General features: G+C 46.6%; 1 protein-coding gene across 2 annotated transcripts in view; it reads left to right on the top strand.

Moving 5' to 3' along the window:
- The first annotated feature begins 768 nt into the window (after positions 1 to 768).
- Positions 769 to 14,432, top strand: part of LOC144144287 (DNA polymerase eta-like) — a 31,709-nt gene continuing 18,045 nt past the window's right edge. The window contains exons 1-6 of one of the 2 annotated variants that reach the window (XM_077675650.1): positions 769 to 958; positions 1,456 to 1,606; positions 4,216 to 4,350; positions 4,969 to 5,168; positions 7,166 to 7,317; positions 11,073 to 11,176. In XM_077675650.1, the coding sequence (XP_077531776.1) occupies positions 928 to 958; positions 1,456 to 1,606; positions 4,216 to 4,350; positions 4,969 to 5,168; positions 7,166 to 7,317; positions 11,073 to 11,176 (773 nt within the window). In that variant the 5' untranslated portion in view covers positions 769 to 927. Of the gene's footprint in view, positions 959 to 1,450; positions 1,607 to 4,215; positions 4,351 to 4,968; positions 5,169 to 7,165; positions 7,318 to 11,072; positions 11,177 to 14,432 lie in introns of both variants that reach the window. The other variant, XM_077675651.1, reaches the window with a different exon arrangement.

Consider the following 14,432-nt stretch of genomic DNA (forward strand, 5'->3'; position numbering starts at 1 on the left):
TTCATCGTCTAGGCACTCCGGTAACAGTTCATGATAATTCGATCGAACGAAACGAATGTCAATCCCCAACTTTCTGGCAATGCATGCAGCCGTCTTTGAAGTATACACAAAGTTCGCGTCCTCATTTACAATCATTGGCCGTTGTTACCGCCCGTTAGGAGACTGTCGCATCGTTGCCCGATGAATTCACAAGCACGCCATCCTTGTCAGCAACAATACACAGCTCCGTCCGCCTTGACACGAGTGCGGCGATGCGCCTTCGCTGCAGCAGACGGCGGAGGAAGCTCCTTCGCCGGCATCGTCCGCGATGCATCTCGGGACTGCACGCCGGCGCACCGTCGACTCTCTCGGTGCGCGGCGGTGCAACCAAAAATTGCCCCGCGACGGTGCACCCCGGTTTATCGAGGACGGACGGTGCACACCGGTGCGGTTTATCGAGGATGAAAAGGCGCACCGGTGTGCCCCGGTGTGCACCGGTGCGGTTAATCGAGGATGCTATAAAAACGTTGGCCTGTGGTAACAAGCACTTTTGCTTCCAAGGTAACATGAAATCACGCGATAGCACTAGACGTTACTGGATATCTGGATATAGACGATATAGACTGTCACTGGTCACCATTCACACAAGTAAAGTGTGGTGTACTTTCTTGCGTCTGTATTTTGTATTTATGGAAGGTTATCGGGGTTTTACCGGGTTTTACTATAGTGAACTAGAATATTTTACTGTTGTTCAACAACACGCTCCCGTAGTAAGCCGAAGCTAAAGCCGACGTTAGCCAAAGCATGCTCGAACGCGCCGAGCTCGGTCGCGATTGCGATGATCAGTGAAGCGGGTTCGTGCTGCTGGTTGTTTCTCTACGAAGCATGTTGGTTAGCCAGGTGCCAAAGGCTATCAATATTGGGTGTACGAGTAACGTCGACTAGCTGATGACAAAGCTGACATCGATCTTGCTTCGAGGTAGGCCGAAACTCCTCACGACTGGTTTTTTCGTGCTGGTCCAAAACAGGCGCGATTGACACCTTGGGATGTTTCGCGTACATCGATCGCTGTTCCCTGTACGGCGGCCGGAGTTCCTGGTTAGTGCGCGTTGCTACCACCAAATGCGAAGGCGTCAAAACTTGCCTGTTTGTACATAACAGGCTCCATCACAAAAGCACACTCAAACCCCGTTAGTGCGAAAGCTGAGCCACACAGCGTGCACAGCCCAGCAAAACTTCGCCCGGGAAATCGGCGTAGTACATTGGTTCCCACGGGGAACCCTGAGAAATTGTACCGTGATAATTTCATAAAAGCGTGAAGTAGAAATGAAGTCTGTTGAACTCAAATGAGCGCCTAAATCGGCGTCGCTTCTTTCCCTCTTCTCTCGTCTTCTTCGCTTCGCCGTGGAAGGCGTATCTGAGCTTTCGCGTGTGCGTGACCGTTCGTCGCCTGGTTTCGGCATCGTCCTAGTGCAGCGGTGAAGGCGATCATGGCCGTGCCTCGACACCGTGCGGTGGCGTTGGTCGACATGGACTGCTTCTACGTGCAAGTGGAGCAGAAGCTGGCACCCGAGTGGAATGGCAAGCCCTGCGCCGTGGCCCAGTACAACACCTTTCAGGGCGGAGGGTGAGTGAACGGTCGAAACTCAGGACAGGTGGGCGGGAAAGGGGAACGGGAACGAAATATCTGTGCAGGGGGTCAGGAAAATAAGTGTGTGGACATAATGTCGCTATGCGTTTGTGCGAAATCTTACACTAAAGTTTTCACAGGGTTATTTAAGCTCTGGCTGTCAATTAATATAGAGTAGGGTTGCCGCCTTTTCCCGAAGAAAAAACCGGCAATTCAAATGAGGGGGGGGGAGAGGGTAGTAGAAGGTTGGATTTGTGTTGAAAAAAAGACGCCACATTTTTTTTTATTGACATGCAATGTCATTTCTTGTAGCTTTTCCCTACAAAGAAAGCAACATTACGTTTGTACTGAAGGCGATTGAGGTTTTGGCTCTTGCTCTGAATGTGCTGCACTGAAGAGTAACCGCACTTGCTTGTCGTGCCGGCGGCATCTCGTTGTGCTGTTCCTCCCTTTGGTCCCCTTCCATCTCGGGAATCGCGCTCGGCCGCGCATTTCCTCTGCTCGCGTTTCTTTGCCCAGCTTGTCAACACATAATGGTTGTCTTAGTACATGTGATTACGCTTACAAAAGGCCAAAAATAAATGACCGTGGCACGATGGCAAAAAAAACGGCCAATGTCGGCCGGTTTTAGGTACAGACCGGCAACCGGCCCGCTGTCTAAAAAAACCGGTCAGGTGGCAACCCTAATATGGAGTGTCTCAAAGTTTTTAATGCGGAAACATTAATGGCCCCTAAAATGGCAGACGGCATTGGAATAATAGAGTAGTAGAGTTGAAAAGAAAGTTAAAAAAATTTGGGACTGGGTACGAATCGAACCGAGGGCCTTCGAAATGCAAGTCAAGCCCGCGTACCCCGACCTCGAGACCACTAAGGTTCCACTGCTTTAGCTGACTAATTGTGGACGTAGTGAACGCGTTGGTTGGGGCCTCCGACTTCAAAATGATAGAAAACCTGTACACTGCTCGACGCACGAGTTTGACGCTGCTCGGTACACCGACAGGGGCTGAATATAAGTGTAACAGGATACCCATTCAGGTGTGGATTGGCCAGTGATTATGACAGCTGCTGTTAGATGCTCATGGCCATTATTTCTCCATATTTCATTTAGGCATAATGCCTACATACCCATTTCTCACATACCCACTCAAAAGGATTGGCCAGTGACGATGACAGTTATCTTCAGAAGCTCACGACCAGTTCACCAATTCCTTTTTGGCTTAAAAGTCATCACAACCAACCAGTATCCTCACATGACCACTTAGTGGGATTGGCTGGTGACGATAACGGCTGCCATCAGAGGCTCATGGCTGGTTCACTGATTCCCATTAGATGTGACATGAACGTGCCCGCTAAAAGGAAAACTACGCTGTGTTCAGTTAAGCGTTAATGCTTTCTTATTCACAACTAATGAGAAGTGCTCTGGTGTGCTGCTTTTTAATTTATTTCCTTTTTTTATTTCGTTTCTACTATGTTTTCCGACACTTCTTTCCGCCTTTATTGGCTGTTTCCTTATTTCTCATGATTTAAAGAATGGAAATCAGTGACAGAAAAATTTTTCTGAACGTTCTGCTTATGTTGCCATTTTTTGGACTTGCTCATCATGTCCACACATTAGTTGATGCAATTCTCTTCTTCCATTGGCTATCTTGTTCATGTGTACAACCAGCATTCACATATTTATCTCTAATTATCCTGGCTTACTTATTTGGCTAGTCAAAAATTTGGTCTCGTAATTTGTGGCACAGAGAAAACAGAGTTGACTGCTTGTGCAAACCACGATAAATCCAGTTTTCTGATAACTGAAGTTTGCCTGCTGTCTAGGAGGCACATATATCATGTTAGAAAGTCCCTAGGAAGCCTGACACATCTTTGAGTGTTGTGAGGACCACTTTCAGTGAGTTTAAGTGATGAGGGGCACCTCATTGTTGTCTTACTTTGACTCTAAAATCTGCATTCCTTTGAGAATAGCTGCAGGCATGACTTGCCGCTATCGTATTCGCAGCACGGCGAATGTGTGCGAGAGAATGTGGCATTGTCAGCATTCATATACATACTAGGGCACTGTGAAATGTGTAGCACTAACTGGAATCATGTAAGCAGGCTATGCGTGTATTCTAGGACATCAGTAATGCCAGAGTAAAGCAGGTGCTTTTGAGATCCTTAAGCTGCGCAAAGAAAGAGTTCGTAACTATTCATTGAAAGTGGACTGTGCCATAATTACATCAAAGTCGTCATCTCCAAAACATGAGGGAGCGTGCAGGGAAAAAGGCGGCCAGGTTAAAACTATTTTGCGAGGGAGAAAGGTTTAATGAGAGCTGAAATTGTCACTTCCTGTGGCGGAAGGGCTTGGGAACAAAATGTGGCTCAAGAGCGTGGAGCAAAGATACGTATACGAATAAACAGTACTGGTTGCCCCAGTTAGCTGGCCTTTACATAATAAGTGACTCTCCTTGAGAGAGGGTGTGGTATTAATGGTAGACGGACAGACGGGTAGCATGATGCCTCAGAAATCGGCTCCAGACTACACGGATGAAACAGGCCAAGCAAAATGTTATGTATTCCTATTTGAATAAGCAGAATGTTCTATTTTCCCCCCTTACATGCAGATTGATCGCAGTGAACTACGAGGCCCGGGCGTTTGGTGTTAAGCGTGGAATGCGTGGTCAGGAAGCGGAAAAGCTGGCCAAGGACCTGCACCTGTTTCGGGTCCCCGAGGTCAGGGGCAAGGCTGACCTTACCAGGTGGGGGTCACCTTCCCTCCTCTTTCACCTAATGGTATGCATGCATGCTACATATCATCTCTTTTATTTGCCAGTCCTGAGCAGCTTTATTGGCAAAAAAAAGATACGGAGCTGCTTTGAACCAGTGCTGGGCAGTCCACGATGACACATCAAAGCCACCTATTCGCGGGGTGTTAGTGACAATTTTCACTAGGACACGAAAAGACGTCCACATGTTATGCATGGTGCATTCAAAGCCAATGACATCATATTCCAGCAGAAAGGTGTCATATTCTTTTCACTTCCAGCAGGGTCCAGTGTAGCCCATAGCCCACCTTAGGAAATGGCTGGCTGAGGTTTTAGTGAAAAGTCATTTCCAGGAAAGTTCTATCACCTTTTGTGTTCTTCTAGCTGCAGGGGTGCATGACCTTGTGAGTGCAGTGCATGTGTTGGGCGTGTGAGGTTTCACTTGCCTTCAGGTGCGCGACAAGAGGTGTAACGCCAATGTGTCGGAGCACCAACTCCTGCAGTTTTTCTGAAAATGCACTGTATGCGACAAATTGAAACACAGTGTACAGCATACGTTCATTTCCCTCTAGCAGTTTAGCTGGCGCTTCTAACCACTGCCCTTGCGCGTAGGTACCGGGAGGCTGGTGCCGAGGTCCTCTCGGTGCTCTGCCAGTTCAGCGATGTGGTGGAGCGAGCCAGTGTGGACGAGGCCTACCTGGACCTCACGGAGGCCTGCAAGACGGTCCCCATCCCTCAGGACGCAAGCAGCCTGCCCAACACATTCCTGGCGCAGCAGCCTAAGGGGGCTTCACAGGACACGGATGGCACAAGTGAGCCCCCCACCCCAGCACTTTTGTTTTTCTTTTTCTGCAGCCTAGCCGATGGCAAGTTGGTTTCATTGTAAGGCATGAGCACTCTGTAACCTGCCTCCTATATTCGTGTACAAATTCAGGACGGCAATAGCTCATGTGGTGTATCACTCCGCTTAATTAAGCAATAGACTTGTGATGTCGGCGCACATGCGTGTTTTGAAAGGCGATTGCACCCAATGCGGGACATAGTTTCCTTTTTCTCTTCTAGTTTGTTTTTCATGTTGCAGTAATTTATTAGCTGATCCACTGCGAAAAATCATGGAGATGACACGTGTCCTGCTCAAACTATCTGTAGTAATGCACTCTTTGCACCGCGCAGGGGAACAGCCAGCTGTAGTGATGTGGTGCAGAGGTAACTTTTGTTTTCATTTATAAGTTGCCCCCCCCCCCAGTATAGTTGCATAAAATGCATTCTCACATCAGCAGCTCTACCCATGCATGAAAAAATTTGAAGTAAAACAAATCCTGCACTGGCGGCATCTCAAAACGGGGTTTCCTCACTTATGAAGCCGACACAGGATGACTTCTGCGTTGTCGGCATGAAGCGAAAGCTCGCATGATTTCGGCTAGAAAACACAATGAGGTGGGGAAAATGCGTGCTACTGAAGCCAGTGGCATGGACAAACACCGGTTAGAAGAAAGGAAAAAAGGAGGAAACGCGCCGTAAACTCTTGCTAAGTCTGGCAATTAAGAAAGGGTGAGGTGCTAATTGATGGCAACATATGTGATGTGCCCCCGCATGTGTCATGGAAGAGACAGATGTGCATGTACACACTCACAAGGGGATTCGCTCCGTTCTTCAGAAAAAAACACTGCTAAACAAATTCATATAAAGAAAGAGAGCAGGCTCGGGAATTGCAAGTGAGGTAAAACCTCATCATTTCATTGTTCAGGGGACAACAGAGTACATTTCAGAGACACAAACAAACCAATATTACATTGAATGGCAGCTGTTACAGTGGGACCAGGCTTTTGCCGCATAGCTACCAGGAAAACATTATGCCTGGGGATGGGTCAACAGAGTTGTACTTTATTCATCGACATTGCCTATTACATAGCCTGTAGTTTTCTTTTTTTAACTCCTTGAAATAGTAAAATTAAAAATGTTTCACGTTTTTATTATCAAGCGTTTCTTCCTTGTCTTAGAAGTGTGTGAGCCTGTTGAAAGTATTTAGCACGTATCCAACCCCACAATTCTGCACATTGAACATTGACGCCAGGTGCAACAGCTGTTAGTGAAGGGTGAGGGTTATTCCCAGACATGCCAAGAAGGGAATTCGAGGTCAGAGGCTACATCTATTAGTATGCATGTGTGTGGTTCTTCCAGGCTCTGTTGTTTTGTCATCATTGCTTGCGACCCATGACAGCTGCTCTTGTTATACATCTATTAATTTGTAGCGAAGCAAGCAAGGATTCAGATATTGGTAACTTAAGTTCACATGTAACAAACAAGAGGCACTATAACAAACTGATGACTGATTGACATGGCGGTTGTTGTGTGCAGGGCGCACTGTACACCTGGTTCACATGAGTAAAAAGAATGCTACATAAAGCGTATCGGAAACATGAGGCACAATTGACAAGGAATAATAATGCAGTAATGAAGTAATATAAGCATCTAAGCACAATTGGTGCCACTTGTAAGGAACATGACGGTCAGGTGGCATTTGCGCAACTGGAAACAGAAATTTGTTATCTGGGTACCTTTGTTACCCTGAACCATACTGTATACTGTAGTAGTCATTCGTCCTTCGGTGCGCTTTGGCAAGTTCCCTACGCTTGGAGCTCGGAGTCACTCTTCACGGCTTCGTTGCCTCTAAGTGGCGGCGCGGTTTCAGAGGACTTGGGAGTGACCTCGAGGTGCAAGGTGATGCGCGAACTTTGGTGAAAGTGCAGCTTCACTGCACCGCATGGTGCGCCACTGTGACGCGCCTCATTCCATCTCCGGATTGCAGAGGCAGACCTGGCTGCATGGCTGTCCGAAATTGACGAGCCTGACTGCCCCGACGCCCTGTTGGCACGGGCTGCGGCACTCACGGAGCAGATCCGAGCTGCCGTCTATGCCCAAACAGGCTACCGCTGCTCAGCTGGGATCGCACACAACAAGGTTTGTGGCAGTGTTTCAGCTCATTGCCTTGACAGGTCGCATAACTTGTGATAAGGAATTAACTTCACTAGAATGAGAACATGAAGGCGGAACATGAATGGGTCAGCAAATTTATTTTCATTTATCATATTAGATGCGAGATTTGTTTCGTGAGAAGGCTACCTGCTGCTGATAAAACCAAACAACCTCGATTGTTTCATCCGGTTCAATTTCTTATTTGACAAAAATCTTTTCTTCCCTCGTGATGATGGAAAACAACCAGCGCAAGAAAGACGAGGAAGGTTACAGACGAGTTGCAGGCTTGCGTAGTGATTCCTTCTTTAATTGAACTGTTCTGACATGCACGGTGTTTTTTGTGTATGTATGTTTTCTTGTCCAATAAAAATTCAGTTGTGAGTAAAAAAAAACACTAATTGCGCAATACATTTCTTTCCTCAGCTCCCAGGTGTGGGCACATTCTGACGCTAGTCAGCTCGTGTAGATTATGTGCTTCAATAAGTGCAGTGGCAAGCTTGTCAAGGTGCTGGTACACAACTCAGAACTAGCACCCGCCGTGCGGCGGCCAGTCTGAGCTTAGAGCCTAAACGGTTGTTTTGTCCTCCATGACACATAGTGACCTTTACCAGTCACAACTGCATAGTTGTCGCCACGGTGCCACAGGGCACCTGCAGGGAAGCCTGCCTAGGGAAGTTGTGCAAACCTAACGTGTGGTGGGCAGTCTGAGTCGGCGACTAGCAAAGCGGGAGTGCGAAGAGGCATTTTCAGGGTAGAGAATGTGTGGAAAGTGGCAGGAATAGCTGGACAAGCAATAGGAATACAGCAAAGAAAGCCGACACTGAAACCCTGATGCGCTCCTGACATGTTGGCGAGTGCAGTAGTACGTGTTGCATTTAGTGCAGGGGGGTTGCAGACTGCGAGCAAGTTAGTGTGCTGGTCTTGTTTTTGACCTGCATGCACTTGTGTTTGTGTGTATACTTTTTTTGCTTAGTTTTTCTCAAAAGAATATTCGAAAAAGTAAAGTAGCTCCACACATATGACAGCTCTGACTGTACTAGAAGAGTTCACGGTTTACATAATGGCTTTACGCTCTGAAGCAACACCTGAGGGTTGAGGTTGGCCCTAGTAGAGGCCTATGGATTAATTGAGGCAATGTGGTGATATTTACATTTTCTGCAATGTCACATATGGAAAGTCATTTTGGTTTTTTGTCTCTATAAGGAAGACAGCTTCAGTGCTCATTGATAGGCCCCAAAACACAGCAAAAATCTCAACAGTGTGAGCCTTCTGTTTCTGACATGCTTACTTGGGGGTGGGGGGAGGGGGAGGCAGAGGCTTGTTTGAAACGGCTTGTGTTGATTGGAATGCAAAGGCCAGCATCAGGTAGCAAAATTTGTGAACAAAAACTTGTGTCACATTTGAGTTAATACAGTATTTTTCTGAGAAAATAAACCCTTCCTGGCAAACCTAAGCAAAATCACACGACAAAACTTACAGGAATTGTACTGACAGGCAAGAAAGCTTCACTTGTGAGTTGTCTGCTGTCCAATCCCACGTTGCTTTCTCCCCCTCTTTGCTTACTGCAAGTCGAAATCATAAATCAGCAAGCCGATGCTAGAGGGGAGGAGCGAAGCACTTGAAATTCAACCAAAGTGGCGTGGGAGTTAGCTTTCATGAGTGTGGTTCTCAGTTAGCCTGAGTGATCGTGGGTATGGGTGAGGGACCAACCTTCTACGAGCCTTAGGGAAATGAATCAGTGATATGAGTGGGCCTGGGTACGAGTGGGCACTGAGTAGGAAAAACTTCTAAATGAGCTTTGTGGAGTTGCATGCAATTTTATTATGAAAGCAGCATGGAGGGAGAGAGAGCGATCTTGCAGTTAGTGAGCTTATGAGAGAAGTGGGATAAGGAAAGTTACTTGTACCGTATTTTCTGGTCTATAAGTCGCACCTTTGTATAAGTCGCGCCCCCCTCAAAATGAGTTTTTCAAAAAAAAAAAAAACGTATATAAGTCGCACCGTTGTATAAGACGCACCGGTATATAAGACGCACTTGTTAATTAGGTAAACTCATAGTGACTCAGATCGTTAGAAAGTGCGGTGAAAGTACATGGTTGTGGCGGCCTCCACCTAGTAATGCATCCCCCTGTAAACAGGGCTAGACACGGGCATATAACATCCAAAGTCTGGACATAACTACTTCTCAAAAGTGGTTTATGGATACACACAGATGACATGTACTTACGGACGGCATTTAGGCAAAACCATCAAAATCTTTTTTTTCAGACTCGCTAACAAATAATTCAGTATCTTCAGTAGGAGTTCCACCGGTGCATCACTGTCGTCCTCCGACTCTCTGATGTCTTCTTCGCCAACATCGTTACCACTCGCGGACCGGATTACTCCGGCCTTTATCAACCCGGCTACAACTGTTTTTGTAGAAATGGAGTCCCAAGAGTCGGAGACCCATTTGGCCACCTCTCCAAACGTCGCGCGTCTCTTGTGTGCTGTCGTAAATCAGCGCAATAAAGGTGTCATGGCAGACGGAAGTGACGCGACGGGAAGCTGCACGAAAATCAAAACTTATCTCCAAGCTGTCATTTTAAAAATTAGCACGTTTACCTCCTTCAGAGTAACTGTCTGTAATAATTCATTAGCTGCATTTTGTTTTTGCAACCCAGTTTGATATTACGTACTTTGAATTTATTCTGAACTGTAGTTACTGTATACGCATGGCCCAAAGTGGCGCGTGGTTGTCGCAGGCCATTATCATTCTTTTTGACTAGAAAAAGCTGAAAATTCTTTTGTGCAATGTCCCGAAGCGACATAGGGGCTATGAGAAATGCCATACCGGTGGACTTGGGATTGATTTACACCATAGAGCTGTGTCTCAACGTGCGCTGGCCACACGCAGCCGCCGCGAATCAGATTTATTCTATACATAAGTCGCACCGGTGGATAAGACGCACCAACGAAAATTTCAGAAAAACACCGCGACTTATACACCGGAAAATACGGTAAGTGAGCTATGTATACTTTCACAAACGATGGAGAATGTATCAAGCTTGTTGCAGTACCAAGTAATGGTCAAACTGGAAGACTGAGGGGCGGAATGGGAAGGGACTGATGAAGCAGTTTTGTTGTCGGGCATGTTGTGTTCATGTTTTACGTGATTCACCAAATTTTGGTGAAGATGTGTCATTTTTAGACATTTTCCCTATGAAAATAAAAATAATATGTGTGAATTGGCCAAAAAAATGTGGAACATGGCCTACGCGCCTACAAATTTAACCTTATATGTATTGTACATAATTAGACCGAGCTTATATATCTTTTCAGTGGCCCTTTTATGCAAGTGCCTTGTTAGAAAAAGGCTGGTAGTAGTAGTACTAGTACCACTTTATTTAACATTGGGTTCAGGGTAGGGGTGTGGTGGAAGCCCAAAGTACCTCTGCAACGACCAGATTCTCTGGCCATGACGGTTTCTTGTAAAAAGAGTGAAAGCAAACAGTTGCTCTCTCAGCAGTGTGTCATTGTGGTACAGTCTAAACGTGGTGCGTTACCATCGTACTTGACCCACAGTCGAGCGCCTGCTCTTGTGGACTCACTTTCAAACTCACTTCCACCCATTGACATGCCCGGCCACGCGGCAGGCATGTTTTAGAAAACAATGGAAAAAGGAAATCCTGTCCTCGTATTTTCAGTGGGAACAGTTTGCAAAGAATACACGAGCAAGACGCATTTGTTCGATGCATGCAGGTGCTAGCGAAGCTGGCCTGCGGCCTGCACAAGCCCAACAAGCAGACGGTGCTCACGGAAAGCGGGGTACCCATCCTGTTTGCCACGCTTCCTATTCACAAGCTGTGAGTAGTGGACACATTTTGCTTGTAACGTCAAAAGCGAGAAGTAACTTTTTTTGTTCTATTTGGGTATTTGTGCTGCCATCTCAGCACTGTATACTGAACAAAGTGGACGCGAATGATGTGGGGCTTCCCCAATTATACACCCCAGCCTTTCTATGGACTGCTTAGTACAAAATCCAGTGCTCGATTTTCCCATGTGTTCGGTCTATCGGACTATTCACGGCAGGTAAATCGAGGATGCCCATCGTTTGTAAACCATGATCTGTAGGCTAGTTCAAGCCGTTTCCAAAAATTTGTGCCAGGCCTGCTCCAAATGCTTAGAAAGAAGCTGTTCAGTCAGATTAACTTGGGCCTCATTAGCAGTACGGACTCGGCAGTTCCCATGTACAGCCAAACCCCGCAATAACAAAACCGCCGGAGAATGCTAAAAAATTCGTTTTTGCAAGAATTTCATTGCTGCGAGAAGGAAACATAAACGATAAGAAAAACGCCCGCAAACCAAATAGTTATTTCCGAAAGTCAATTATATTACTTTGCAAGCCATACCTTGCAACAACTTTATAGCTCGGCTCTCACACTACAAGTGGTTCACTGCTAGTCGTCGTTTAACGCCTGAGAACAACCGAATCTTGTGGTATGCATCCAAAGCATCCCACACCTTTGCTCTTCACGTTTTCTGTCTCGATCCTTGGGACCGAGCATGCAAGTGAAGTCCAGGTTCTCTTGTTGACAAATTTTGCCACACAGTGGCACCTTGTTCCAGTGCTGTTCACAAAACCAAGTCAGCATGCTTTGTCGACGTCCAGAAACACCGCAGCTATTACTGTTTGGTTTTGTGCAGGTGTGTCTCTATAGAGGCGTGGCCTTGCTTTTCAAAATGGTAGAGAGCAACCTGCACGTGGTCCCACCCGCCGCGGTGGCTCAGTGGCTAAGGCGTTGCGCTGCTGAGCACGAGGTCGCGGGTTCGATTCTCGGCCGCGGCGGCTGCTTTTCTGATGGAGGCGAAAAGCAGAAACGCCCGTGTGTACGAGATTTCGGCGCACGTTAAAGATCCCCAGGTGGTCAAAATTAATCCGGAGCCCTCCACTACGGCGCGCCTCATCGCCTGCGTTGCGTCGGCGCGTTAAACCCCACAATCAATCAATGCACGTGGTCCCAGACTTGTCGCTGCTATCCTCCCTTCCTCCACTTGTGCCACTGACTTGGGCAGTGGTGGCTGCCTATCTTGTAGCGATAGGAACTTCTGCTTTTGGGCTGGTGGAGGAATCCTATCGAGAGCAAATGGGCCGATCGTCACTCAAACAATGAACGCCTGTGTGCTGTTCAGCGGTAGCCGGCTAGCATAGCCAAAGCCGTGCCAGGAGTCACAACCCTGACCAAAATTGTGTCCCCCCCTGGTAGTGTCACTGCAAGGCTGCCTCCATGGCCACCTGCTGCACAGTCTTTTTGTTAACAAATATGGTGGTGGCCATTCAAGCACACTTTGGCAGGCGCTTATGCTATTTGAGCACAAAAAATGCATTTCAGCACTTGGTGGACACTGTTAGCCTCAATTTGGTAGACGAAATGGCAGCTGTATTGCATTGAATTTCGCTGTCCAAAAAGATTCCCTTACCAAGAGATATGAAATTACAGGGGCTTCTGTAGACTTTCGTTGCTGCAGGAACTTCGTAGTCGGGGGATTTCGTTATCACGGAGTTTGACTATACTCTCTTGCTGTTGTGTTCTTGACTCTTTTGCTACCGCGCCTATCAAAATCGATCAATTTGATTGATACTTTTGGGAGCGCCTTTTCATAGCGTTCCAGGCGTTGCTCCAACAAGTAAAGCTGTTTGGAGTTAGATCAGAAAATGGCCTTTCAAAATCAGTTTTGTTTTCATTTTTACAACGAAAACGTGATTTTTGACACGCATTTGAATCACCTGGGTGTGGAAAAGGGGCATGGTCATCGCGCGTCTCTGCTACCAGCGAAGAATGCGTGCCACTCGTAATTACTCTGCACCTGCGTTTGTTTTAAGCTATCAGGGCGTGAATGGTGAACCAGCAAACGTTTTTAAATCGTCAGGTTCGCACTCTGACAGTAATAATCCCAGAAATCGGCTGAAAATGTCAAGCAGTGCCTGGTTGCTAAGGTACTTTATGATTTTAGGCAGTTTTATTGCCTTTGCGCAGTTGTTCTAAGTTCTGTGGTAGTTCTACTTACCCCAGGACCATTCGCGAACAGTTTACAGCAGTTTCGGTTTTGTTTCTGCATCGCGAAATTCATATTTAGCGCTACTACGCAGTTACCCAACTTCAAGGCTACCTGCCATGGCGCCTGGAGCGTCCGCGACTGATCCTCGAACAAAGCACGCCGCTCCTGATTTCCCCCCACCCTAACCCGATTTCTGCGATAAGAACTTCAGATGCAAGTCAAAAGATCACACCCAGTCGCCAGATATCTGTTCCACCGAGGACAGCGCTTCAAACCAGCCTTACACTGCCAGCTGTTCGCCTTCCAGTTTCGTTTCCATGCGAGGGTATATCCGGGTGTCTAATGTTGCTGCTTAGTTGAACTGTCTATTCGGACGGAGTCTCCGATAAGTTTTTGTACTGTTTCATTTGAAAACTGTTAGGTGGCGCTGCAATAGAGGAGGCTCGTTGTGCTGATCTTTTTCATCGCGCAACTGCTACTCGGCCAAAAATCGCAGGGCACGATTCTAGCTCATCGTACCTCATTTTTGCGAGCAAGGCTACAATTGCGAGTAAGAAGATGATAATAAAGCTCAGCTTTATGTTTTGAGAGATAACTGACTGTGAAAGACAACAAGCATCAGCCACGTCGTTCCGTTTCCAACTTCATGCATGTTTTTTTCCGCATCGCATGCTTGTCCCAAATATTGTGCTCGCTGTAAATGCAAAGTCAGCCATTGACAAGATGTTCTTACGTTATGTGGGGGCAAATTGGTGCCTCTGATAATCACAAACCGCCAGATTTATTCCAGGAAACCACCCGAAATTGCACATTTTGAATTGGAGGTTGGGCTTCACCGCATGACACGAGCACCGTGCATGCTAACATTTTTTTTTTTATATCTGACAAACTGTTCCGCGCAAGTCGACATTTTTTCTAGGGCGTGTTTTTGAAATGTTTTCCTACAAAATGTATATTATAATTTTTTTCTACTACCGGTGGTTTGATATACACAACTCTTTTTTTATCATTTTTTTCGACAACTTGACAGAAATTTTGATTTTGATATTTTTTTTACAACTA

This window comes from Haemaphysalis longicornis, unplaced genomic scaffold, assembly GCF_048455015.1.
Source record: "Haemaphysalis longicornis isolate Haplotype H1 unplaced genomic scaffold, Haemaphysalis longicornis Haplotype H1 scaffold_697, whole genome shotgun sequence".
Lineage (NCBI taxonomy): Eukaryota > Metazoa > Arthropoda > Arachnida > Ixodida > Ixodidae > Haemaphysalis > Haemaphysalis longicornis.